The 21,982-nt window shown below is 55.3% G+C and overlaps 1 protein-coding gene across 2 annotated transcripts in view; it reads left to right on the forward strand.

Moving 5' to 3' along the window:
- The first annotated feature begins 2,945 nt into the window (after window positions 1–2,945).
- Window positions 2,946–21,982, forward strand: part of GLP1R (glucagon like peptide 1 receptor) — a 41,095-nt gene continuing 22,058 nt past the window's right edge. The window contains exons 1-3 of one of the 2 annotated variants that reach the window (XM_042236744.2): window positions 2,946–3,086; window positions 11,466–11,562; window positions 12,263–12,370. In XM_042236744.2, coding sequence (XP_042092678.1) covers window positions 3,009–3,086; window positions 11,466–11,562; window positions 12,263–12,370 — 283 coding nt within the window. In that variant the 5' untranslated portion in view covers window positions 2,946–3,008. The remainder of the gene's footprint in view (window positions 3,087–11,465; window positions 11,563–12,262; window positions 12,371–21,982) is intronic. The other variant, XM_042236745.2, reaches the window with a different exon arrangement.

Below are 21,982 nucleotides of genomic sequence, written 5' to 3' on the forward strand. Positions count from 1 at the left end.
TTAATCAGACTGTGGACCTACTCTGATATTTACTTACAAGTTAAGGAGACCAACTGTCCCCATGTTCAATACAGAGCCTTCTAGAATCTGCAAGGAAGCATTAGAGCACAGCACAGAGTATCACCTGTCATACCCGGAGACAGCTCCTGGAGGGGAGGGAGGGGTCTGCCAACGCTGAGCACTCAAACCCAGCACTCAAATCCAGCATGCTGGCCCTCCCGGAGTCTCAGTCTAATGAGGAGACAGAATCCAGGATGGTGTTAATGCATGCTGAGACCAGAGGCAGCATCAGAATCAGAGCAGACTCAGAGGTTCTGGACCCCCGCGTGTTCAAAGGAGAGGAGAGTCATCTTCCACCCAAATACCTCTGGGCTCAGGGGGCGGGTCCCCACCTCTGGCTTCTCTTCTCTGCCCCCTGTCTTCAGCTGGGCTTGCCCAGCAAGAATTTAAAAAATTTTAAAGTAAAGATTTGTACTCCAGTATTCTTGCCCAGAGAATCCCATGGATAGAGGGGCCTTGCAGGCTACAGTCCATACCCACACACAGGTGGGTTGCTCAGTCATTCAGTTGTGTCCCATTCTTTTTGATGCTATGGACTGTAGCCCGCCAGGCTTCTCTGTCCTTGGGATTCTCCAGGCAAGAATACTGGAGTGGTTTACCATTCTCTTCTCCAGAGGATCTTCCCAACCTGGGGATTGAACCCAGGTCTCCTGCATTGCAGGCAGATTCTTTACTGACCGAGCCACCAGGGAAGCCCCCCAACTAGTTTATTTTTCTTTAGGAGGTGCCCTCAGGAAGCACTAGTACCCTGCTGGTGGAAGGCGAGACAGACCAGGAAGTGAGTGTTTTATTGAGCACCCGAGTGACCATCTGGGAAGCTGCGGCTCCATCGCACTGGGACCTCTGGGAGACTGCAGTACACCTCTGAATTGTTGAATCCAAGGGGTGAGACACTGAGGCATTTATCCCTCCACTGCTGCCCATCCATGCTTGGGTTCCTAAGGGTGCCTACCCTGCACTGACTGAACACAAAGCTCTCCTCCCAGCCAGAGAAAATCCAACCCTCCCTCTCCCCCAACCCCCTACCCCATCCTAGCAGAAAAGAAATGGAAAGAGCTGGACACCCTGATGGTCAGGGAGCCTTTGCCCCAGCCCTGGGCTGAACCTCTGACCTTGCATTACATTACAGACTCCTTGGTTATGCCACTGTTGTTCGGGGTTTTCTGTCCCTTGCAGCTAATCCTAAGTGGCGCATAAGGTGATTGTTAAATTGACTTCTTGGTAGTGTGTGCATAGTCGCTCGGTTGTTTCTCACTCTTTTGTAACCCCATGGACTGTAGCCCACCAGGATCCTCTGTCCAAGGGATTCTCCAAGCAAGAACACTGGAGTGGATTGCCATTTCCTCCTCCAGGGGATCTTCCTGACCCAGGGATCAAACCCACATCCCCTACATCTCCTGCATTGGCAGGCAAATTCTTTACCACTGCATCACCTGGGCAAGAGGGAATAAATGACCCGCAGGTAGTGGAGGCAGAACTTGCTGAATGGGAGCCCCTGGTTCCCCCCACTGGAGGCCTCCTCCCAGCTCTTCCTCTTCCCTTCTCCCAGCATCTCACCTCTCTCTGGGGTTTGAGATGTTCTGTTCTCTCCCTGAGAAGCAGCTGCTCCAACAGACTCCCTTTCCCTTTGTAATGGTCCAGACATGCTCCATGTAGCTCCAGGCTAATACTGCTGCCACTCCACTTCAAAGTTCTTTTGTTGGTGGTGGTGGTGGTGTGGGGGGCGGGGGGGGGGGCGATTGTTTTTCAGTCGCTAAGTCGTGTCCCGAATCTTCAGTCCCATGGACTGCAGCACGCCACGCTTCCCTGTCCATCACCAACTCCCGGAGCTTGCTCAAACTCATGTCCATGGAGTCGGTGATGCCATCCAACCATCTCGTCCTCTGTCATCCCCTTCTCCTCCCGCCTTCAGTCTCTCCCGGCCTCGGGGTCTTTTCCAATGAGTCAGTTCTTTGAATCAGGTGGCCAACGTACTGAAGTTTCAGCCTCAGCCTCAGTCCTTCCAATGAATATTCGGGGTTGATTTCCTTTAGGATTGACTGCGGGAAGGCAGGCGGGTACAATTCCCTCTTCCCACTGGGTCTCTTCACTGTCTTTAGGGAACAGGAAAGTCAGTGCTTTCTTGGCACTGTCTCCCACAGCCTGGCTGACGGTGAGTCTGGGCCCCACCAGCCCCTGCTCCCAGGTCTGCACTGCGCTGGGGTGTGGGGATATAAAGGCAGGTAAAATAGAGAGTGGCACCAAGCAGCGAGAGGAAGACGCAGGAGGGCAGAGGACAGCCTTGGGCGCACGTAATCGTGTGGGCACAGGGGTTATAAGAGCCCAGGGACTCAGAGCAGGGCTACGCTGCGGGAGGCGGGTGGTGAGCCTGTAGACCCTCCCCACCCGCAGGGCTCCATAGAACGTTTGTCATTGTCCCTTCAACCTTGGTTGTCCCAGGGCCGCCTTCGGGACAGAACTCGAGGAGGAGAGGACTTGGGGACGGGGTAACCCCTCCGGGTGGATCTATCTTCCTAGCCACTCGCAGCTCTTGGGGTTACACTTTCCAGAAGGGGTCTGACGGAAGGTGTGACCTTGGCCAAGTCCTGTGCGCTTCTCCGGCCCCAGTTCCCTTTGGGGTACCCTGGACAGCTTGGGGGCGGTTTGGCTTTCCTTAGCAGAGGGATCCGGAAGGTGGTGCGGGTGCGGGATGAGGACGGCCGGGCTCCTGCGCGCCCGGAACCCGAGCGCACCGGCCCGGAGCGCAGTGCCCGGGACCTCCCGCCGGAGAAGGACCGGCCGGGGGGGCCTCGGCGGCCCGGGTTGGAAAGCCAGGACCCGCCCGGCCCCTCCTGCGGGCGGGGCGGCCCCGCGCCGGCTCCTCCCCCGCGCCCGCCCGCGCGGCCGGGGCTCCGTGGCGCGCGCCGTGCCGCAGGTGGCAGCGATGGCCCAGTGCTGAGCGCCCCGCCATGGCCGGCGCCCCGGGGCCGCTCCGCCTGGCGCTGCTGCTGCTCGGGGCGGTGGGCAGGGCCGGCCCCCGCCCCCAGGTGAGACCCGCGGGCCCCGGGGCGGGGTTGGCGGCGGTGCGGGCTGCGGCGGGCCGGGCGTCCCGGACTTGAGCGAAACTCCGCGGGCGGCGGGAACCCAAGCCTCGGGAGAGCGGGGCCTAGGACAGTGGAGTGCCCCGGGCTGGGTGGCCGAGGTGGGGACCCGGACGGCGGACGGCTCCCCCAGCCCCGGCCAGGCGCCCGTCTTCCTGGCCGCCGGGGCCCCTTGCTGTCCCGCGGCCGCCCTGCGCTGACTTCTGCGCCCGGCATCTCCCCGGACCACTTTCCCAACTCCGTCTCCCCCAGACCCGTACCAGTGGCTCGGCTGCAGCCCGAGCTGCCCTCTCCCACTCTGCCCCAGACCCCTTCCCGCAGTGTCTGCGCCCCAACCCGCCACCGCTCGCTATGGGAGACCCTCCGGGAAGGCAGAGAGGCCAGGGTGTGGACCCCCAGCTCCACTCTCCTCCCCTGGCACAGCCTTTGACTCACAGCCCTAGGGACCCTGCGGTGGCAGCTTGCTGTCCTTCCTCCTGACCTCCCAGAGGGAACCTGAGAGCCACATCGGCTCCCCAGCCCCAAGGCAAACACGGAAAAGGCTCCCTGTTCCTCTGGAAGCAGGCAGCACCCTCCACACATACACACACTCATCTGACACCCCCAGCTTGACTTCCTTGGTGGTCAACAAGCACCAGAGCTCATACTGGGACACTCAGAGACACCTTGGCCTCCCCACGCCCTTGGAGACCTGACCCCGGGGGACCCCTACAGCCCCTCTCTGCCTTTGCTGCCTCCAGGCTCCTGGGCTGGGGGCTGTGTCAGCCTGCTTTAGGAGAGGGGAGTTGTCCAGAGATGCTGTGAGATGCTTGAACAGAGAGGAGGTGCAGGCTTGGGTGGCCTGTCCTGTGCCGGGGGACTGTGTTTTCCCGTGACCTCCCACTCCTACCCCTAGACCTGAAGCTTTGGGGAGGGGTCCTGTACAGGCCTTGAAATATGTCCCAGGTGGGAGGCAGGAGTAGGGGCTTGGGTGAGGGCCGACTCCATCCCTGGTTGAGAATCCAGATGTGGACAGATGCGTCTCCCAGCTAAGGTGCCAGCCCTTCCTCAGCCCCCGTGTTTTTCCCAGACTCATTCCCCTCCCTCTTCCTGTCTGCCAGCCCAACTCCTGCCCTTGCCGCACAATGGCTTCCCTGGTATGCTTGGGATCTCTCCGGAGCCAGGACTGCAGACTGCTCTGGCTCACCTTTCCCTCCTTTCCCTCCTCCCTCCTCCCCCTCTTCCTCCTCCTCAGGCTGGGACAGGGTCGGGGTGGAAGGCTCTGGTGCCTGGTCCCATCCTGCTCCAGGCCAAGTTTGCAGATTAAGCAAAAAAAGAGAGGTTGTGGAGGCCACCTGTCTTCTCCCCAAAGTTCCTTTGCCCAGAGGAGTGGGGCTTCTTGAACCCCCTCTCTTCTGATCCCCTCTCTTCTGATCCCCTGAGAGTAAAAGCCTAATATCCTAGGGCCATATCTCTAGTCCTGGGGACACAGAGAAGGGCAGGGTGAGCCAGGCTCCGAGCAGAGAAGGGGAGTTTCGCGAGGTGCCCCTGCTTTGAGCATTCCTGGCCCGCGGAGGTCTGAGTGACAAGCTTGGAGGTCAGACTGCAGTAATTGCGACACAACTCATCCTGCGTGTAAGACTCTATAAACACTGGTGGATTTTGCCTTCTATTTTCTGTTCATGAGATCAGCAAGACTAGGTTGCTCCCTCCATGTCCCTGCTGGGGGAATAAATCTCAGAAAAGGAGGGTTCCCTGTATAAAGTGAATCCAGCAGACCAGCAGCAGAGAGGAGAAAGGGGTGCAGGGCTGGGCTGGTGCCTAATACCTGCCCATCCAGGCGGGACCAAAGGGAAAACCGAGTGAGCTACCCACAGTCAGCCTGGCCAGGCTGGAGGGGGTACAGGCAGGGGGGGTGGTCGAATTGACCTCTGAAGAAGGGGACCTAGGCCACTCCATCATTGCTGGGAAGGACCACCCCCTCCCCTATTCCTTTCCTCCCCAAGACCCCTGTCAGGGAGCTGGTCTACTGAGGGCAAGCCTTTGACACCCAAAATTAGAGCCAGCCAAGACTGGGTTCAAATATTCCTGACCATCGCAAACAGAACCTCAGTTTCCTCATCTGTAAATAAGGATCACGAGCCCCGCCAGACAGTTCTGGAGCGGATTGAGACACTGGCATCCCGTGACAGCAGCTTTAGTCACTCAGGGGCTCTGACCCTCTCTTGTCCTCGGACATCTGGAAGCCTTCTCCAGGGTGGTGGAAGAGGGCTGGGGGTGGGGGCCCCTCTAGTGAAGGGTGGAGGGAATCCAGGGGACGCCACGGTCAGCGTGCAACTTCGTTCTTGAGCTGGACTCCCTCCCAGACATGGCCTCTAGTGGGGATCAAAGCAGGAGATACCAAGAAACCACATCCTGCCCTCGGATGCCTGGCTCTGAGGAGAAGTAGGCTCTTCCTTAGTGGCAGGCTGCCCCTGAGTAGGTTCCTCCCTGTGTGTGAGAGAGAGATGAGGAGATACAGAGATACACAGAGACAGAGAAAGAGACAGAGAGAGACATAAGGAGAGAGGGACGGGGGGAGAGGGGTTGTATGAACCCCTGTTTCTCCTCTGCACTCACGTGACCTTCTGTGACTTCCTGCCTGTGAGTCCCTGTGTCTGAAACATCTCAGCGTGTCATTGTGTATCTGACAGTGTGACTCCAAGTGTGACACTGCATCTGTGGGGAGGGGTGTGTGTGTGTGTGTGTGTGTGTGTGTGTATATGTATGACAGACCTCTTAGAGTGTGAATGGGTGTCTGTCAGTGTGTGTCCGTGTGTGGGTGAGAAATCGTGTGCTTGTGACGGAACGTGTGACTCTTTCTCTGTATCTATGTGTGCGACAGTGTGACTTGAGTATATGTCAACCAAGGGGTCTCTGTGTGTGTGCCTGACCGTCTGCGAGTTCGCGTGTGGGAGAGAGGCTCTGCTGCGTCTTAGTGTGTAAGCGTGTGCTCCACGGCATGTGTGATAGCGTGTGTGGCAGCGTGTCCCTGGGAGGGATCTGTGCATGTGAGAATGTGTGTGCGGTCTTCCTTTCCCTGCCTTTCTGCTCATGCATCTGGAGTCTTTAAGGAAAAAGAAAGGGGGCCAAGAGCGCAGGGACCAGCAGCCCCATCCCTGCAGGTCTCAGAGGCCGTAGGTGATGGCTGAGCTCTGGAAGTCGGGCAGAGAAGATGAGGCCGGGGGTCCTGCCTTGGGGAAGATGCAGGGCTGCACCAGTTGGTAGACCCCAGAGTTGCCACTGGAGCCCTCTTTTTCCTCTCCCATTTTCCCCACCTCAGAGGCCTCTCTTTCCTCCTTCCCTTCAGTCAGAAAGGTTCCCGGAGAAGGAAGGAATCTGATGCACTTATTCATACTGAGACAGGAAGCTGTAGGAGGAACTCTTCAGGTTAGCAGCCAGTGTTTGGAGGTGTGCCCTCCCAGGGTGTTGGAAAGTCCCTCACCCTGAGAGCAGCCACCCACTCTGCATCCTTCTCTCCCTGCTCTTCCTCCTTAGAACACTGCCCATTCATACAGGGCTGGATAACTCCTAAAGCTTTTTGCTACTTTATCTTGCTGGAACTGTCCTGGAATTCTTAGAGAAGAGCGATGTGCCCATTTTACAGATGAGGAAATTGAGGCCCCAGAAGGTTAAAATTTGTCCCATCAGTCCCACATTAACAGACAACTGGGATTTATGCCCAGGACCTGTGCCTGTCTGTTCAGTGCTCCCTCCTGGCCTCTTCTTTTTTTTTTTTTTTAATTTTTTATTTTTTCTGGCCTCTTCTTTCTCACCTCCTGCTTCCTCCCCAAACTCTTGAATCTGAGAGATGCCCCCTCCTTACTGTGACCTCCACCCAGGCATTGCCCCCCTTTGCCTTCACCCCCATGCAGAGAGTGCCCATAACACCTGGTGAGTCCTGATTCTAAAAACTGCCAGCCTGCCCTCACCCAGGCCCGTCAAGTGCCCCATCTCCAGCCAGCTCTGCAGCCTGTGAGGGGCAGGGCTTCCATCACTGAATCCTCTCCACCACCCAGCCCCTGCAGCCCCTCCTCTCCAGGCCTAGGGCAGAACCTCACATCAAAGGGGGATGAAATGGGGCGGGACAGGGTGGGGTGGGGCGGGGGTGGGGGGCAGCCAGTGGGCAGGACCAGGCCCCTCCTTGCAGTTTCCTGCTTGCTGAAAGGCACGGAGGCTTTGCTATTGGCTACGTTTGCAGCTGGAAGATGCCACGAATTAAGCTGAGTGATCGGTCCTTGGCAAGAAAATATGTTTGTTTCCTCCTGCCAGGAGTTTGTTGATCCTAGAAATGAAGGAGGGGTACGACCCTGACTCCCCGGGGAGCTTGGCTGCCCGGACCACGCTTTGCTTTCTCCCATCAACAGCAGAAATCCAGGACAGCTGTTGTTGACTGAGTTTTCCATGTACTGGGGCCCTTTAGCATCAACTCACTTAATGCTCATGAGGAGGGAGGGACTATGGTTATTTCCAGTCTCTGCAGGTGTGAGCTCAGGCTGGAAGTTAAAACTCTTGGACAAGGTCAGAAAATCAATATATGAGGGAGCCAGGGTCAGGCCTGGCTCTGCTCCCAAGGCCAAGGCTATTCACGCATCTCCGTGTAACCATGCTCCCCTGGGCCCCGGGCCTGGCCACACCGAGTAACCTCAGCCTTGTTCCAGCCCAGAGCCTCCCAGCTGCCCCGGGTCCTGAGAAGATTCTCCTGAACGGCGGTCCGTAGCTGTCCTCGGCTTGCTCCCTGGAGCTGTAGTGTCCCACCTCTGCCACTTTGTTCCAGCCGGGCCCCCTGCTGAAATGCCCACCCTCTGCCCTTGCTGGGCCCAATCTCTCCCCACAGATCCCCTGCTTAACCTCCGCTCACAGCCCCCAGAGGGCCCCCTGACCCCGCCAGAACTCTCGGATCTGCACCGAGTTCCGCCTCAACCTGAGCAGTGTCACCTGCCTTCTCTGCTGTGTCCTGAAGAGCATTTGTCCCCACCCCACCCCCAAGGAGCCTGCGGATTCTCTCAGGCAGGGGCTCTGCCCTCATCTTTGTGTTCCCCATGTCCCTCCGTCAGACCTGCCACCCAGAGTCTGGCACAGTATTACTTCCATAAACACCAGGTGGGGAGAGGCCAGAGGTCTGGGAGTTTGTGTGTTTGACTGGGGAGAGGTGGGGCGGAAGTGAGCAGTATTTGAAGAACTTCAGCTGGTGCAGGAAGATGGCAGCGAACCCTGTTGTCAGGAAGCCCTCTATCTGAGGGGGCGACCCAGCCCCTGTTCTCGAGGAGCCCCAGTCTGAGGGGAGACAGCCCCGTCCTCAGGGAGCCCCAGTCAGAGGGGAGACACAGCGCTGCCTCAGGGAGCCCCAATCTGAGGAGACACAGCGCTGCCTCAGGGAGCCCCAATCTGAGGAGACACAGCCCAGCCTCAGGGAGCCCCAATCTGAGGAGACACAGCCCAGCCTCAGGGAGCCCCAGTCAGAGGGAAGACACAGCCCCGCCTCAGGGAGCCCCAGTCTGAGGGGAGACAGCCCTGTCCTCAGGGAGCCCCAGTCTGAGGGGAGACACAGCCCTGCCTCAGGGAGCGCCAGTCTGAAGATAGTTTCTTTTCCAAAACTCTGCTCAGAGCAAGTGACAGGGCTGCCTCTGCCTCCAAGTCCCCTGGAGGTTGGTGGCCAGCCTGGCCTTCCTGGTGTTGTCCTTACCCTTAACCCCACTCCCCACCTCCACCTCCAGACTTCTGGCTTCCACGAGCTTCCCTGTTCTCACTCCCTGCCCCTGACACACCTTCTGCCCCAGTTCCCAGCAGTGACCTTGCTTCCTGCCTGCTTTCCTCCTGGAAAGAGAGATGGAGTGGGATTTCTTCCCAGTCTCCCTGTCCCAACCACCAGCAGCTGCCATTTTCAGGGGCAGGAGGAGAAGGAAAGCGAGTCTGGGGGTTTGAGCCACCAGGACCGGCTTTAGTGAAGACTGTTTGGACCCCCAGCTGTAGCTAAAATTGTGATACTGCCTTTGCTGTTGGGTTTGATTTCTTGTTCTTTTTTTTTTTTTTTTTTTACAAATACACTTGACCTTTGCCCTCAGAAGAGGACTGTCTCAGATATCTCCACCTGTGGTCTCAGCACACTTACTCTAAGAGTGTGGTTGGGGCTCAAGCAAGCTTGTTTCCCCCCTTCCCCAGGGCTTCCTAGGCAGCCAGGGATGAGCCCAAGACAACCTGTGTCTTTATGGGAAGCGTCTCATAAACCAGTGGTCCCCAACCTCTTTGGTACCAGGAACTGGTTTTGTGGAAGACAGTTTTACCACGGTGAGGGGATGGTTTGGGGATGACTCAAGCTTCCCAGGTGGCGCTAGTGGTAAAGAAACTGCCTGCCAATGCAGGAGATATAAGAGATTGGAGTTCGATCCCTGGGTCAGAAAGGTTCGCCTGGAGGAGGGCACAACCCACTCCAGGATTCTTGCCTGGAGAATCCCATGGACAGAGGAACTTGCCCATAGGGTGGCAAAAAGTCAGACATGACTGAAGCGACTTAACACACCCGCAAGTGCATTATATTTATTGTGCACTTTATTTCTATTATTATTACATTAACTTCACCTCAGATCATCAGGCATTAGATCTCAGAAACTGGGGATCCCTGTTACAAACCACAACTCAGCTTAAATCTGGGCAAGATTACCCAGACACCAGATCCAGTGTGCTTAGGGCACCACCAGTCAAGGATGCAAGCTCCCCAAAGGAAGCTGTTTTAATTTCAGCACAAATGCTTATTGTTGTGATTTTAAAAAGTGAAATTTTGTTTTAAATTATGTATAGGTCCTAAATTTTATCCAAGGGGCTCCCTGGTCATTTGTGTGTCTGCAGCCTCTAAGTGAAGAATATTTAGAATCTTAAGCCTGTTCAGGAAAAAATACAAATAAAAAAGAAACATAGTCCCAAGACATATGTAGAGGAAGTACACTACAGAGTCTGGGAATGGATAATTCTCTCTTGGGGGCATCTGCTTGGGTCTGTCTAAAAGCCAGTTGTGTTACCTTATCTGAAAGTGGAGCTTCTTATCCCCCTGCTCACAGATAGGGGGGCCCCTCCCAATGCAGGCCTGATCTCTGTGTCCTGGAACTTTTCTGACCCTTCACCCCATGTCCTCAAGACTTCTCCTTCTCCAGTTGATAGAGCTGGGCTGATGTTTGACCCATGTTGTTGTGCTAGAAGGAGACAGTGCAGGCTTGTGTTGACCTCCCAGATGACATGATTGCATTTTGTAGGAGGGACGCTAGAGCAGGGGTCCCCAACCTTTTTGGCACAAGGGACCGGTTTTGTAGAAGACAGTTTTTCCATGGACTGGGGGTCGGGGGGATGGTTTCAGGATGATTCAGGTGTGCTACAATTGCTGTGCACTTTATTATTACATCAGGTCCACCGCAGATGATCAGGCATTAGGTCCCGGAGCTTGGGGACCCCTGTGGTAGTGGGAAATAGTACCAAGGTCTGCAGCACTGAATCCCACTGCAGCCCACATCGTCCACTGCTCCAACAGTCACTGATCTGGGAGGCTCCAGGTCCTAGCCTCAGCTCTGCTCCTTGGAGTGCTGTGTGACCTTGACTAAGCCCCTCTCCCACTCTGAGCCTGCGTGCCCCCTCCTAGAATGGTGGATGAAAGTGTGCGAACTTCACAGGCAGGTTGACTGGGCACTGGAAAGGAGCCCGTGGCAGTCATGAACCCCAGGGCCTTCAGGAAATCTCTGCTGGGTGGGGGCAGATGAAACCGTGAATGAGACACACATGCTCTCCCCTCCCCCTCCTCCACTCACCCCAACAGCATCCTTTCAGTAGCCATGAGCTGGACATTTACTACACCTCAAGGTATGCTCGGAGAAGGCACTGGTGACCCACTCTGGTACTCTTGCCTGGAAAATCCCATGGACAGAGGAGCCTGGTAGGCAGCAGTCCATGGGGTTGCGAAGAGTCGGACATGACTGAGTGACTTCACTTTCACTTTTCACTTTACTACATTGGAGAAGGAAATGGCAACCCACTCCAGTGTTCTTGCCTGGAGAATCCCAGGGACAGGGGAGCCTGGTGGGCTGCCGTCTGTGGGGTCGCACAGAGTCGGACACAACCGATGCGACTTAGCAGCAAGGTATGCTCTGAAAAACATCCACTGGAGCCCCTCATTGGGTTGTCACCCCCTTGCAAAGGTGGCCAAAGCCTGTGGGGTTTGGGGCCCTAAGATCCCCTAAAGATCAAGAAACCAAGTGTGTGGGGCAGAGGGTAAAATAGACTTGAATTGGACCCAAGGGGCCCCTTTTTCTTTCTTCTCCCCAGGGCGCCGCCGTGTCCCTCTCGGAGACCGTGCAGAAATGGCGAGAGTACCGTCGCCAGTGCCAGCGCTTCCTGACCGAGGCCCCGCCCCCAGCCGCAGGTGAGAGCAGGCGGGGCCCCCACCCAGCAGCTCCCCAGAGCCGCCAGAGGCCCCCCAAGCTGGCTTGGCATCCCTTGCCTCTGCCTATGCCTAGGACCTGCATCTGCCTTATGCCTTGGGGTGCAGCCATGTAGCCGCTGTACCCCTTGCCAGGGCCCCTCCAGAGCTGACACCAGGCTATTCCATTCTGTGTCCTCAGGGCTTATGTCCGGGCTGGAGGCCCCACTCACATACTTACAGTAATGAACGTTTAGGGAGCTCGTGTGGGCTGTTTTAAAGAATAGAGGATTGAAGCCAGACAGGCCTCTGTTCCTGAGCAGCGGTCCTGACCCAGTCGCCTGAGGAAGTGATCTCGGGCTGGAGAGGTACTGAGGCACTGTCCCAGTCACAGGAGGTGTGGAATTTCAGAAAAGGCCATGAAGATTGTTTATTAAGCACTTATTATGCTCTGGTATCTTTGCTGCGTACGCTGTTTGTCCCTGCACAGCCCTGTGGGCTGGGAAATCAACCCCATTTTACAGATGAGAAAACAGAGACCTTAAGTACTTGGCTCCGAGTCCCACTGCTGCTAAGTGGTGCCTGTTGGGTGGGAACGTGCTAGGCAGGGAGCTTTCTGCTGGGTAGCCTCCCAAATGGGGAGCAGGGGAAAGCGGAAAGCACCCCAGCCAGGCTCGGACTAAACTCCTTCCCCCTGCACCAGACCTCTTCTGCAACCGGACCTTCGATGACTATGCCTGCTGGCCGGATGGGTCACCAGGCTCCTTTGTGAATGTCAGCTGCCCCTGGTATCTACCCTGGGCCAGCAGCGGTGAGTCCCCTTCCCCACATGGACCTTGCCTCCCTGGTGTCCAGGAGGCTCGGGTGGGGGTGGAGTTGGCATAGGGTGCTTGCTGCTTCCTTTCCACTGAGACACAGTCTCCCCACCCCCGGAGGTCTTTAGGCCTCCTCATGGTGGTCTGCCTACCTTTCCTTGGGGGTGGGGAGCAGTAGGGTGTGATAGCAGGTATAACCTGGGCCTGAGGCTTGTTCTGGCAGGTGGCTATAGGGAAAGCATGAGGCTCTGACTTAAGAAAGAAATGTGAGCACCCGCTTGCTTCTAGTAATCAGGAAAGGAATCAGGCAGGAACAGTTCTTGGGTACTTGGGTGGGGGTGGTTTGAGGTGCCATTGCTATGTGTGTGTATGCATGTGTTTGTAGGTCCCCCACTTCCCTGGTGGCTCAGATGGTAAAGAATCTGCCTGCAATGCAGGAGAAACAGTTTCGATCCCTAGGTTGGGAAGATCTCCTGGAAAGGGGATGGCAATCCATTCCTGTATTCTCACCTGGAAAATCCCATGGACAGAGGAGCCTAGTGGGCTATAGGCCATGGGGTTGCAAAGAGTCGGACATGACTGAGTGACTAACGCTTACCTGATAGTGCCCTGGAGCCACCTCCTGACTTTTCAAGGGGTTCACTGCTCAGAGGAACCCAGGCAGTGGTGATCAGGCCTTAGTAGGATTATCCTCCAGCCCTCCCCAGCTCACTGCTGCCTGTAGGGGACACCTTGTGGTAGGAAGGGTGTAATTGGGTAGGTGAGAGGGGCTTTGGAGTGCAGAGACCTACAGAGACTGCAGAGAGAGCTCTGACTGGAGGGGGAGACTGTGTGCCCCCCCGCCCCCCGCCCCGTGTGTCCCAGGAGACAAGCACCCTTGCCTCGGAGAGCTCACAGTCTCAGGAAGGGAGAAAAGATACTGTTTTATAATAACGATACTGATTCAGTGCCTGCTTTGTGCCTCATCCTGCCCTAAAAGGCAAGTATTCATGTAATCTTTAGAACAACCCCCCAGTATGCTTGTAATACAGATAGGGGAACCGAGCCCCCAGAAAGTTTATGCCGCTCACTCTAGATGACGTGGTCAATGGCAGGACCGGGATTTTAAGGCAGCCTGTGCTCTTAATGACAGTGCATTGAAGGGATCTGAGACCAAGCAGAAACTGGCCCAGAAGCAGGTGGGAAACGAAGGTCATGCTGTGGGAAGCCAGTGTGCTTCCTGGAGGAGGCAGCTGCTTAGTGGAACATCAGGGCACCTGGCAGGGCCTGGCGTCAGCTTCAGCTCAGAACACGGGATGGAGGTCGGACGAAGCCCCAGCTGGAGTCCTGAGGACTGTCTCTCCTGCTGTCCCCTCCTGGTATGACCCCCCACCCCAAGGTGCATGCTGAGAGCCTGGGCTGGAAAGAGGCAGGCCCCTGGGTGAGACAGAGCGGCCCAGTGCCCTTCATGCAGCTCTCCCATAAGCGCTTTATGTACCTGCAGTCATTTAATCCTCACAACAACCTTTCAGGGCTCCGAGTACTCCAAGAATACTTCATCTAGTACTCCGATGACCCTCCCCTCTTACAGAGGAGGAAACTGAGGCCCAGAGATGCTAAATGACTTTTCCAAGCTCTCACAGTGAGTGAATAGCAGACCCATGAATCAACCCAGGAGTCTGGTTCAGATTAAGCATGTGTCATTTCTGCACCAGACTTCCGCCAGTGTGCGGGCACATGTGTGTTCCTGTGCATGTGGGTCTGGGCATGGAGACAGGGGAGCGACCTGGGCCTCTGCTGGCTGGACTGCCCCAAGGGAGGGCAGTGAACTGCTTGCCTTCTCCCTGGAGATGAAATCTTATGATTCTGCCTCACACTGTTCCAAGTGGCTGTGTGAACTTGACTGAACTTCTAGACCTCTCTGTGCCTCTGGACATCATGTGGGAGGGGGGGATATAGCTAGGTGATGGGGGTGTTGGGAGGATTTCAAATTCCTAGAAAATGGTTTCTGTTAACTTTTTCCACCTACCTGACTTGTCTTCTCCGCTTCCCTCAATACACACAGGTTCCCGGCTCCCCAAAGGTTTGGGACTGGCTGGCTGGCTGGTCCTCTAGACCCCGGGGAGCCAGGCGCAGGACAGGGCCCATCACTCAGCACTAAGCCACCCCCAGCTCTGCCTGCTGCTTGTGGCTCCATCCATCACCTTTAATTTTATTTGAGCAGGAAATAGGTCCTGGTGGTGCCCATTTATGAGCGAACATGGTTTTATTGCTTTCTCCATGAAGATAACAGCCTCTGCACAGGCCCCCTGCCAGCCTCCACCCCCGCCCCCAGCTCCCCACCTCACTTCCTTTTTTGACCAAGCTAACTCACTCCCTTTTTTGACGCTTGGGATCACAGACTCTGCCTCCCTCTCCCCTCTCTCTGAGTCAAGGACCCACAGAGATACCCACCCTGGGTTCCTGCAACATAATTGCTGTCTCTGGCCTGTCCTAGCTGTCCCCTTGGCAGAAGCTGGCACGGGGGGCTTCCCTCACCCCCTCCCAGGGCATGGGGGAGGAGGGTGGGGGCAGTTCTGAAACTTTCTTGGGTTAATCAAGGGAGTGCCCTAAGTGAAAATGTTGTAGTGGGAATTAGGAGTGTGAGGAAGAAAGAGGAGAAGATCTTAGTCAATGTCCTGGGAGAAAACACACTCAGCTGGGAATCTTAAAAGAACCTGATAGAGGGACCACTTCAGAGGTTGGTCTGGGTTCACCTGGTGGCTCAGCAGTAAAGAATCTGCCTGTAATGCAGGAGACACAGGTTCAATCCCTGGATTGGAAAGGTCCCCTAGAGGAGGGCATGGCAGTCCACTCCAGTATTCTTGCCTAGGAAATCCCATGGACAGAGAAGCCTGGCGGGCTACAGTTCATGGTGTCGCAGAGTCAGGCACAACTTAGCAATTAAACAACAAAGGACATAACGCACCAAGGACTATAAGAGTGGGAAGCTTTAGTATCCCTAGGTCCCAGTGGGGCAGGAACAGGGCTGTGGTGCCCTCATGACAGCTGGAGGTCATGGTGATGGAGAGGCCACCAGCAGGACAGGGCCGTGATCACAGAGGGGCAAAAACCACTGCCAGAACCTCAGAATCAAGGCAAAAAGGGAGCAAGGGAGAAATACCCCAGCCTCTCTTTCCAACTGTCTTCCTACCTCCTACCAGTGCCTCCCATTAGCTAAACCCAGCAAAGGGCCAGGAACTCAAGTGATACTGTCCACAGGGGTCAGCCTTCTAGGGTGCAGGGCAGGGCAGAGGAATGACTTGAGAAATAATTAAATTTGAAACAATTACCCAGGGCAGGTCTGTGTTAAGAGCTGGGGATGTCAGTGAGACCTCAGAGGTGTGTGAGTGTGTGGGCTTTGGGGAGAAGGGGTGACTTTCCCACGGGGCTTGAAGAGCTTGCTCGGGAGCCTGGGAAGTGGTGCTGAGGGAGGTCAGAGCCACCTCTTCTGCCTGGGGTGTGGCATTAGGAAGGCTTCCGGAGGTAGGTGTCATCGGGGCCAGGCCTTAAAGAACAGGTGGATGGAGATGGATGAAGGAGAGGAAGGCCCTCCAGGGTGGAGGATGTTTAGGCACCAGCTCAGAAATGGGGCCAGGCCTCAGAACTGTACAGCATCCCAGGGACATCAGCCAAGTCCTTGAATGCAGACCCCTCTAATTCAGAACTGGGGACTGCACGGAAAGGGTGGGGGCAGGTGAGTCAGGGAAGGAAGGGCTTCAGAGGAGATGCCTTGTGTCCACAAGATTTTCTCTCTGGAAACCAAGAGGCTCGAGTGGTGTCCAAGAGCCTGCTGCCACCTGAGGGCCCTCCAGCAACCTCACTTCCCGGCCAACAGCTGAGCTGCTCGTTACAAATCATTCCAGTCTCATTAGCTGCACCCTCTCCTGATCCCTACCTGTTTGTGAGCTTGGTTCTAATTATAGGAGAGTCATAAAATGCTTTAAAAATAGCCTATAACTCACAATTCTTGGTAACTCTGACAGGTGCCTCTCTGGAGGAGCTTTTGCAGCAGGCCAGGGTTGCGGAAGGAAGCCGAGGCCCCCTGCTGGTCCTGGAGGGATTTCAGCTGCGGCAGGGTCCTAAGTTCCAGCCCAGCCCCAGTGAAGGGCACTCTTTTGAGGAACTGGGGCCAGGGTGGGGGTGGACGGGGTTGGGCAGGAGCAGGACTTTCACTGTGACTGTGTTCTGAAGGCCAGCCAGGCACCCAGGTGGCGCTAGTGGTAAAGAATCCACTTGCCAATGCAGGAGACGCAAGAGACGTGGGTTCGACCCTGGGTCAGGAAGATCCCCTGGAGAAGGAAATGGCAACCCACTCTTGCATTCTTGCCTGGAAAGTTCCATGGACAGAGGAGCCTGGCGGGCTACAGTCCACGGGGTTGCAAAGAGTTGGACATGATTGAGCGCGCGTGTGCACACACACACACACACACACACACACACAGCTACCAGGCATTTCACATGCTTTCACTTCTAGTCTTCACACCACCGACCTGGGAAGTTATCGTGGTTTCCATTTTACAGATGAGGAAACTGAGACCCAGGGAGGTCTGCCCCAGGTCCCATAGCTGGTTGAGGGCAGGACCAGGATTTAAGCTTGAGGTCTTCCTCTAGTCCTTGATGTGAGGCACAGCCCCTCACCCGGAGTCCAAGCTGGCACCTTTAGTTCCAGCCCTGGCTTTGACCCTCATTTCTGAACTCCGGGGAGGTCCAGTGACTGCCCGCTTTGAATCTCGGCATCCTGGCCTGGAAGCTGGGGGCCCAGGAGTCTGTGCTGGCCACTGCTGTTGCCAGGGTACAGGAGCTAATGGATTCATGAGCGCCTCTCCACAGCCCTGAGTGCCTGCGTCCACGTGGAAGGGTGGCTGTTAGCTTGATTACGGACGCCGCTGCAGTTTCCGGGAGGGGAAGTGTTTAATTGGGGGTTTTATTTCCAGCACCAGGGTCTGACTTAATGAAATATTCCCTAGGCTTCCTGGCTCGTGGCCGGCTGCCTCCTGGTGTTGACAAAACCAGAGCCAAGCTTCTGGTTATGATATACCAGTAGCTCCCGGGCCAGATAAGGCTGGCCTGATAAGCTGGGCTGGGCCCTGACCCACCCCATCTCCAGCCAAGATGGGTGCCTGGGGACCACAGCCAGGCCAGGAACAGTCCTGGCTTTTAATATTTGCTGCTAATGAAGGGTAATTGACAGACGCATTTGCATAGGCTCACTGAGCTTTGCAGGGATGCAGTGGTCCCTTGACACTGTGCCCGTAACACACACATCTGTGCACATTCCACCTCCCCACCACCTCCTCATCCTCCCAGCTCACCCTGAGAAGAGAGCCCGGGAATGGCTGGGTGCAGGGGGCCCACACTGCCAAGAGCACCTGCTGGGAAGATGCGGAAGGTTGGTGAATCCAGGCCCAGAGGAAGGACAGACCAATGGCACGTGGCCATGGTGGACTGTTAGCAGTGAGTTCGGGTGCTGACTCTTGTCCTTTTGGCCTCTAGAGGCAGAGGGCCAGGGGCTGTGATCCTGATTCTGCCACTCCCTGGCTGGATGATCTTGGGCAAGTCACTCGGCCTCTTAGAGGCTCAGTTTCTCCATCTGTAAAATGGGATTCTCGGCACCTAACCTTGTAAGGTGGTTGTGATGTTCTCAGGTGTCAGGCATACTGCAGGTACTCAAAACCTGATTCTGTGAGAGTGCAGCCTGCAGAGAGGGCTTGAGAGGGGAAGGAAAGCATCCATTTGTGTGCCTCCTGGCTGCCAGAGCCTGTGCCCCTGTGGCGAGTTGAGTGTTAGGATCACACTGCTGCAGGCTGCGTCCTGGGTCGGTGGTACTTCCATGGTTTGAGCTCCACTGCTGGGTCCTCTCCCTTCCCTGGCCCCTCTGCCTCCTCACCCCTCCCCACTTCCTCCCATCTAAACGGACTTAGAGAAGGCTCTGACACCAGTCTCACGCCCCGTAGAATCAGCCCAGATCTCCATCATTGCTCTGGGGTCATTACCCCTGAAGGCTGGTGTTGCTGTTGTATCAGATGACTCAACTCCTGGGGAGGAGTTCTAGGCACTCATGCAGCAGATCAAAGAGATGTCTGGGGGCTCATCCAGTCGCTTAGAATCAGACCTGGTGCCTCCCCTTCTCTGCCTTTATGCTCTTCTGATTTTGTTCATCCTGTGTCGGGGGACGTCTCCTGCTGAGGGAAGTCCCACCATTAGATTTTTCAGGCTTTTGTTTCTCTTCCCTGGGGGATGTCTCTTAAAGTACAGGTTCTTCCAGAAGCTGTGATACCAAAAGCTGACTTAGCCCCACGGTATTACTAGATACCTGCTGTCTCCTAAATTAGGACCCTGCTCAGGGTCTCTGAAGAGCAGTGGGAGAAAGGAAAGAGTGAGCTGGAAGCTGGGGACTGGCTCAGGGGACCAGGGTCCCACTGACAGGTGTCTGACCATGTAGGCAGAGGGTTGCCCCAGCCCTTAAAATGATGTCAGGCATATGACAGCAATGGGTGGGTTGACAGTTTGTGAGCTAGGAAATGCAGCCCCAGCCTCGATGGTGAGTCCCTCCTGGACCCTGGTGGGTGGACCTGGGCTGGCGCCGCTGCTGTCAGACATGTGTGTTAATGAGCCCCCTGCGCAGACCTGTCCTTGCTGCTGCCTCTCCACCTGGAAACTTCTGAGCAGCCGCTGCCAGCCAGGGCCTGTCTCTCTCCCTCACACTGAGCCTTCTTCCCACACCTGGGGAATCTGGTCTTTAAAATCTTTTTTTCCTTTAGAATTATATATATATATAAATTTATTTTTGGCTGTGTTGAGCCTTAGTTGTGGCATGTGGGCTCAGTAGTTGTGGTACAGAGGCTTAGTTGCTCCCCGGCACATGGGATCTTCCTGGACCAGGGGTAGAACCCGTGTCCCCTGCATTGGAAGGCGGATTCTTAACCGCTGGACCACCAGGGAAGTCTTTTCAGTCTTTTAAAACTTGTCCTGGCCCCCAGTCCCCTCCTTGACACCCCCACCCCCGGTGCAAAATCTCTCCCTGCTTTTGTCCCTGGTCTCCTGGCCCTGGGGTCAGACTTACATTTCCTTTCAGACACAAGTAAGCCCCGATCACTGTGACCTCACTGCAAACTTGGGGCCACCAGACAACCCGCTCCCTGGGTGGTGGACACTGAGGCCTGCCAGGGCAGTTGCTCCGGCACCAGATGCCCAGGCAGGGTGTGAGGGGCACAGGGACGCCCTGCCCCCAATTCTGCTGGGCCTGTGTGTGACCTCTCTTCTTCGCATTGGTGTTATTCCTTTCTCAGCACCTTCTTCTTTCTGTGAGAGTCTTGATTCTCTGAAGTCAGGCACTGTGCTTCCTTCCTCTCTCAGACGGGGAACTCCTAGAGGACAGGGGCTCCCTACTCAGACTGGGAGGTCTCCGAGGACAGCCTCCATCTCTGGCTACTTGGTGTTACTTGAAGGGAGGAGCCAGTTCTCCCCGTCTTTGAACAGAGAGTCTCTAAGGACTGTATCTCTGCCATTAGCTATGTATTCCTTTTATTTTTTTTTTAATTTTATTTTGACTTTATTTTACTTTACAATACTGTATTGGTTTTGCCATACATTGACATGAATCCGCCACGGATGTATATGAGCTCCCAATCCTGAATCTCCCTCCCACCTCCCACCCCATATCATCTCTCTGGATCATCCCCGTGCACCACCCCCAAGCATTCTGTATCTTGTATCGAACATAGACTGGCACTTCGTTTCTTACATGATAGTATACATGTTTCAATGCCATTCTCCCAGATCATCCCACCCTCTCCTTCTCCCTCACAGTCCAAAAGTCCGTTATACACATCTGTATCTCTTTTGCTGTCTCGCATACAGGGTCATCATTACCATCTTCCTAAATTCCATATATATGTGTCAGTATACTGTATTGGTGTTTTTCTTTCTGGCTTACTTCACTCTGTATAATCGGCTCCAGTTTCATCCATCTCATTAGAACTGATTCAAATTTATTCCTTTTAATGGCTGAGTAATACTCCATCGTGTATATGTACCACAGCTTTCTTATCCATTCATCTGCTGATGGACATCTAGGTTGTTTCCATGTCCTGGCTATTATAAACAGTGCTGCGATGAACATTGGGGTACATGTGTCTCTTTCAGTTCTGGTTTCCTCGGTGATAAATCAGGTCATCTTTGACAATAGGACTGGGTCTCCTCCATCAGGTTAGAATTTCCTGAGGGCAGGGCTGTGTCCCCTCAGACTGCAGCTCCCTGAGGGCAGGGCTGTGTCCCCTCAGACTGGGGCTTCCTGAGGCAGGGCTGTGTCTCCCCTCAGACTGGGGCTCCCTGAGGCGGGGCCGTGTCCCCTCAGACTGGGGCTCCCTGAGGCAGGGCTGTGTCCCCTCAGACTGGGGCTCCCTGAGGGCAGAGCTGTGTCTCCCCTCAGACTGGGACTCCCTGAGGCAGGGCTGTGATCCCTCAGACTGGGGCTCCCTGAAGCGGGGCTGTGTCCCCTCAGACTGGGGCTCCCTGAGGCGGGGCTGTGTCTCCCCTCAGACTGAGGCTCCCTGAGGCGGGGCTGTGTCTCCCCTCAGACTGGGGCTTCCTGAGGCAGAGCTGTGTCTCCCCTCAGACTGGGGCTCCCTGAGGCGGGGCTGTGTCTCCCCTCAGACTGGGGCTTCCTGAGGCGGAGCTGTGTCTCCCTTCAGACTGGGGCTCCCTGAGGCGGGGCTGTATCCCCTCAGACTGGGGCTCATTGAGGGCAGGGCTGTGTCTCTTTATTTTTCTCAGGAGCTCTGTGCCCACTTAATAGCTGAGGTCTACTGCTCAAGGAGGTGGCCCTGAGTTCCAAGAATCAGAAATCTCAGAGGTGGCTGTGGGTCTGCCAGGGCCATAGCTTATCAGCATTGAACATTGTCTGAATGAGATTTGAGGCAGGGACCTGGAAATCATGTGTTCAGTTCAGTCACTCAGTTGTATCTGACTCTTTGTGACCCCATGGACTGCAGCATGCCAGGCCTCCCTGTCCATCACCAACTCCTGGGGTTCACTCAAACTCATGTCCATTGAGTCAGTGATGCCATCAAGTCATCTCATCCTCTGTGGTCTTCTCTTCCCGCCTTCAATTTTCCGCAGCATCAGGGTCTCTTCCAGTGAGTCAGTTCTTCACATCAGGTGGCCAAAGTATTGGAGTTTCAGCTTCAGCATCAATCTTTCCAGTGAATATTCAGGACTGATTTCCTTTAGGATGGACTAGTTGGATCTCCTTGCAGTCCAAAGGACTCTCAAGAGTTCTCCAACACCACAGTTCAAAAGCATCAATTCTTCAGTGCTCAGCTTTCTTTATAGTCCAACATGACTCACATCCATACATGACCACTGGAAAAACCATAGCTTTGACTAGATGGACCTTTGTTATCAAAATAATGTCTCTGCTTTTTAATATGCTGTCTAGGTTGGTCATAACTTTTCTTCCAAGGAGCAAGTGTCTTAATTTCATGGCTGCAGTCACCATCTGCAGTGATTTTGGAGCCCCAAAAAATAACGTCTATCACTGTTTCATTGTTTTCCCATCTATTTGCCATAAAGTGATGGGACCAGAT

This window comes from Ovis aries, chromosome 20, assembly GCF_016772045.2.
Source record: "Ovis aries strain OAR_USU_Benz2616 breed Rambouillet chromosome 20, ARS-UI_Ramb_v3.0, whole genome shotgun sequence".
NCBI lineage: Eukaryota > Metazoa > Chordata > Mammalia > Artiodactyla > Bovidae > Ovis > Ovis aries.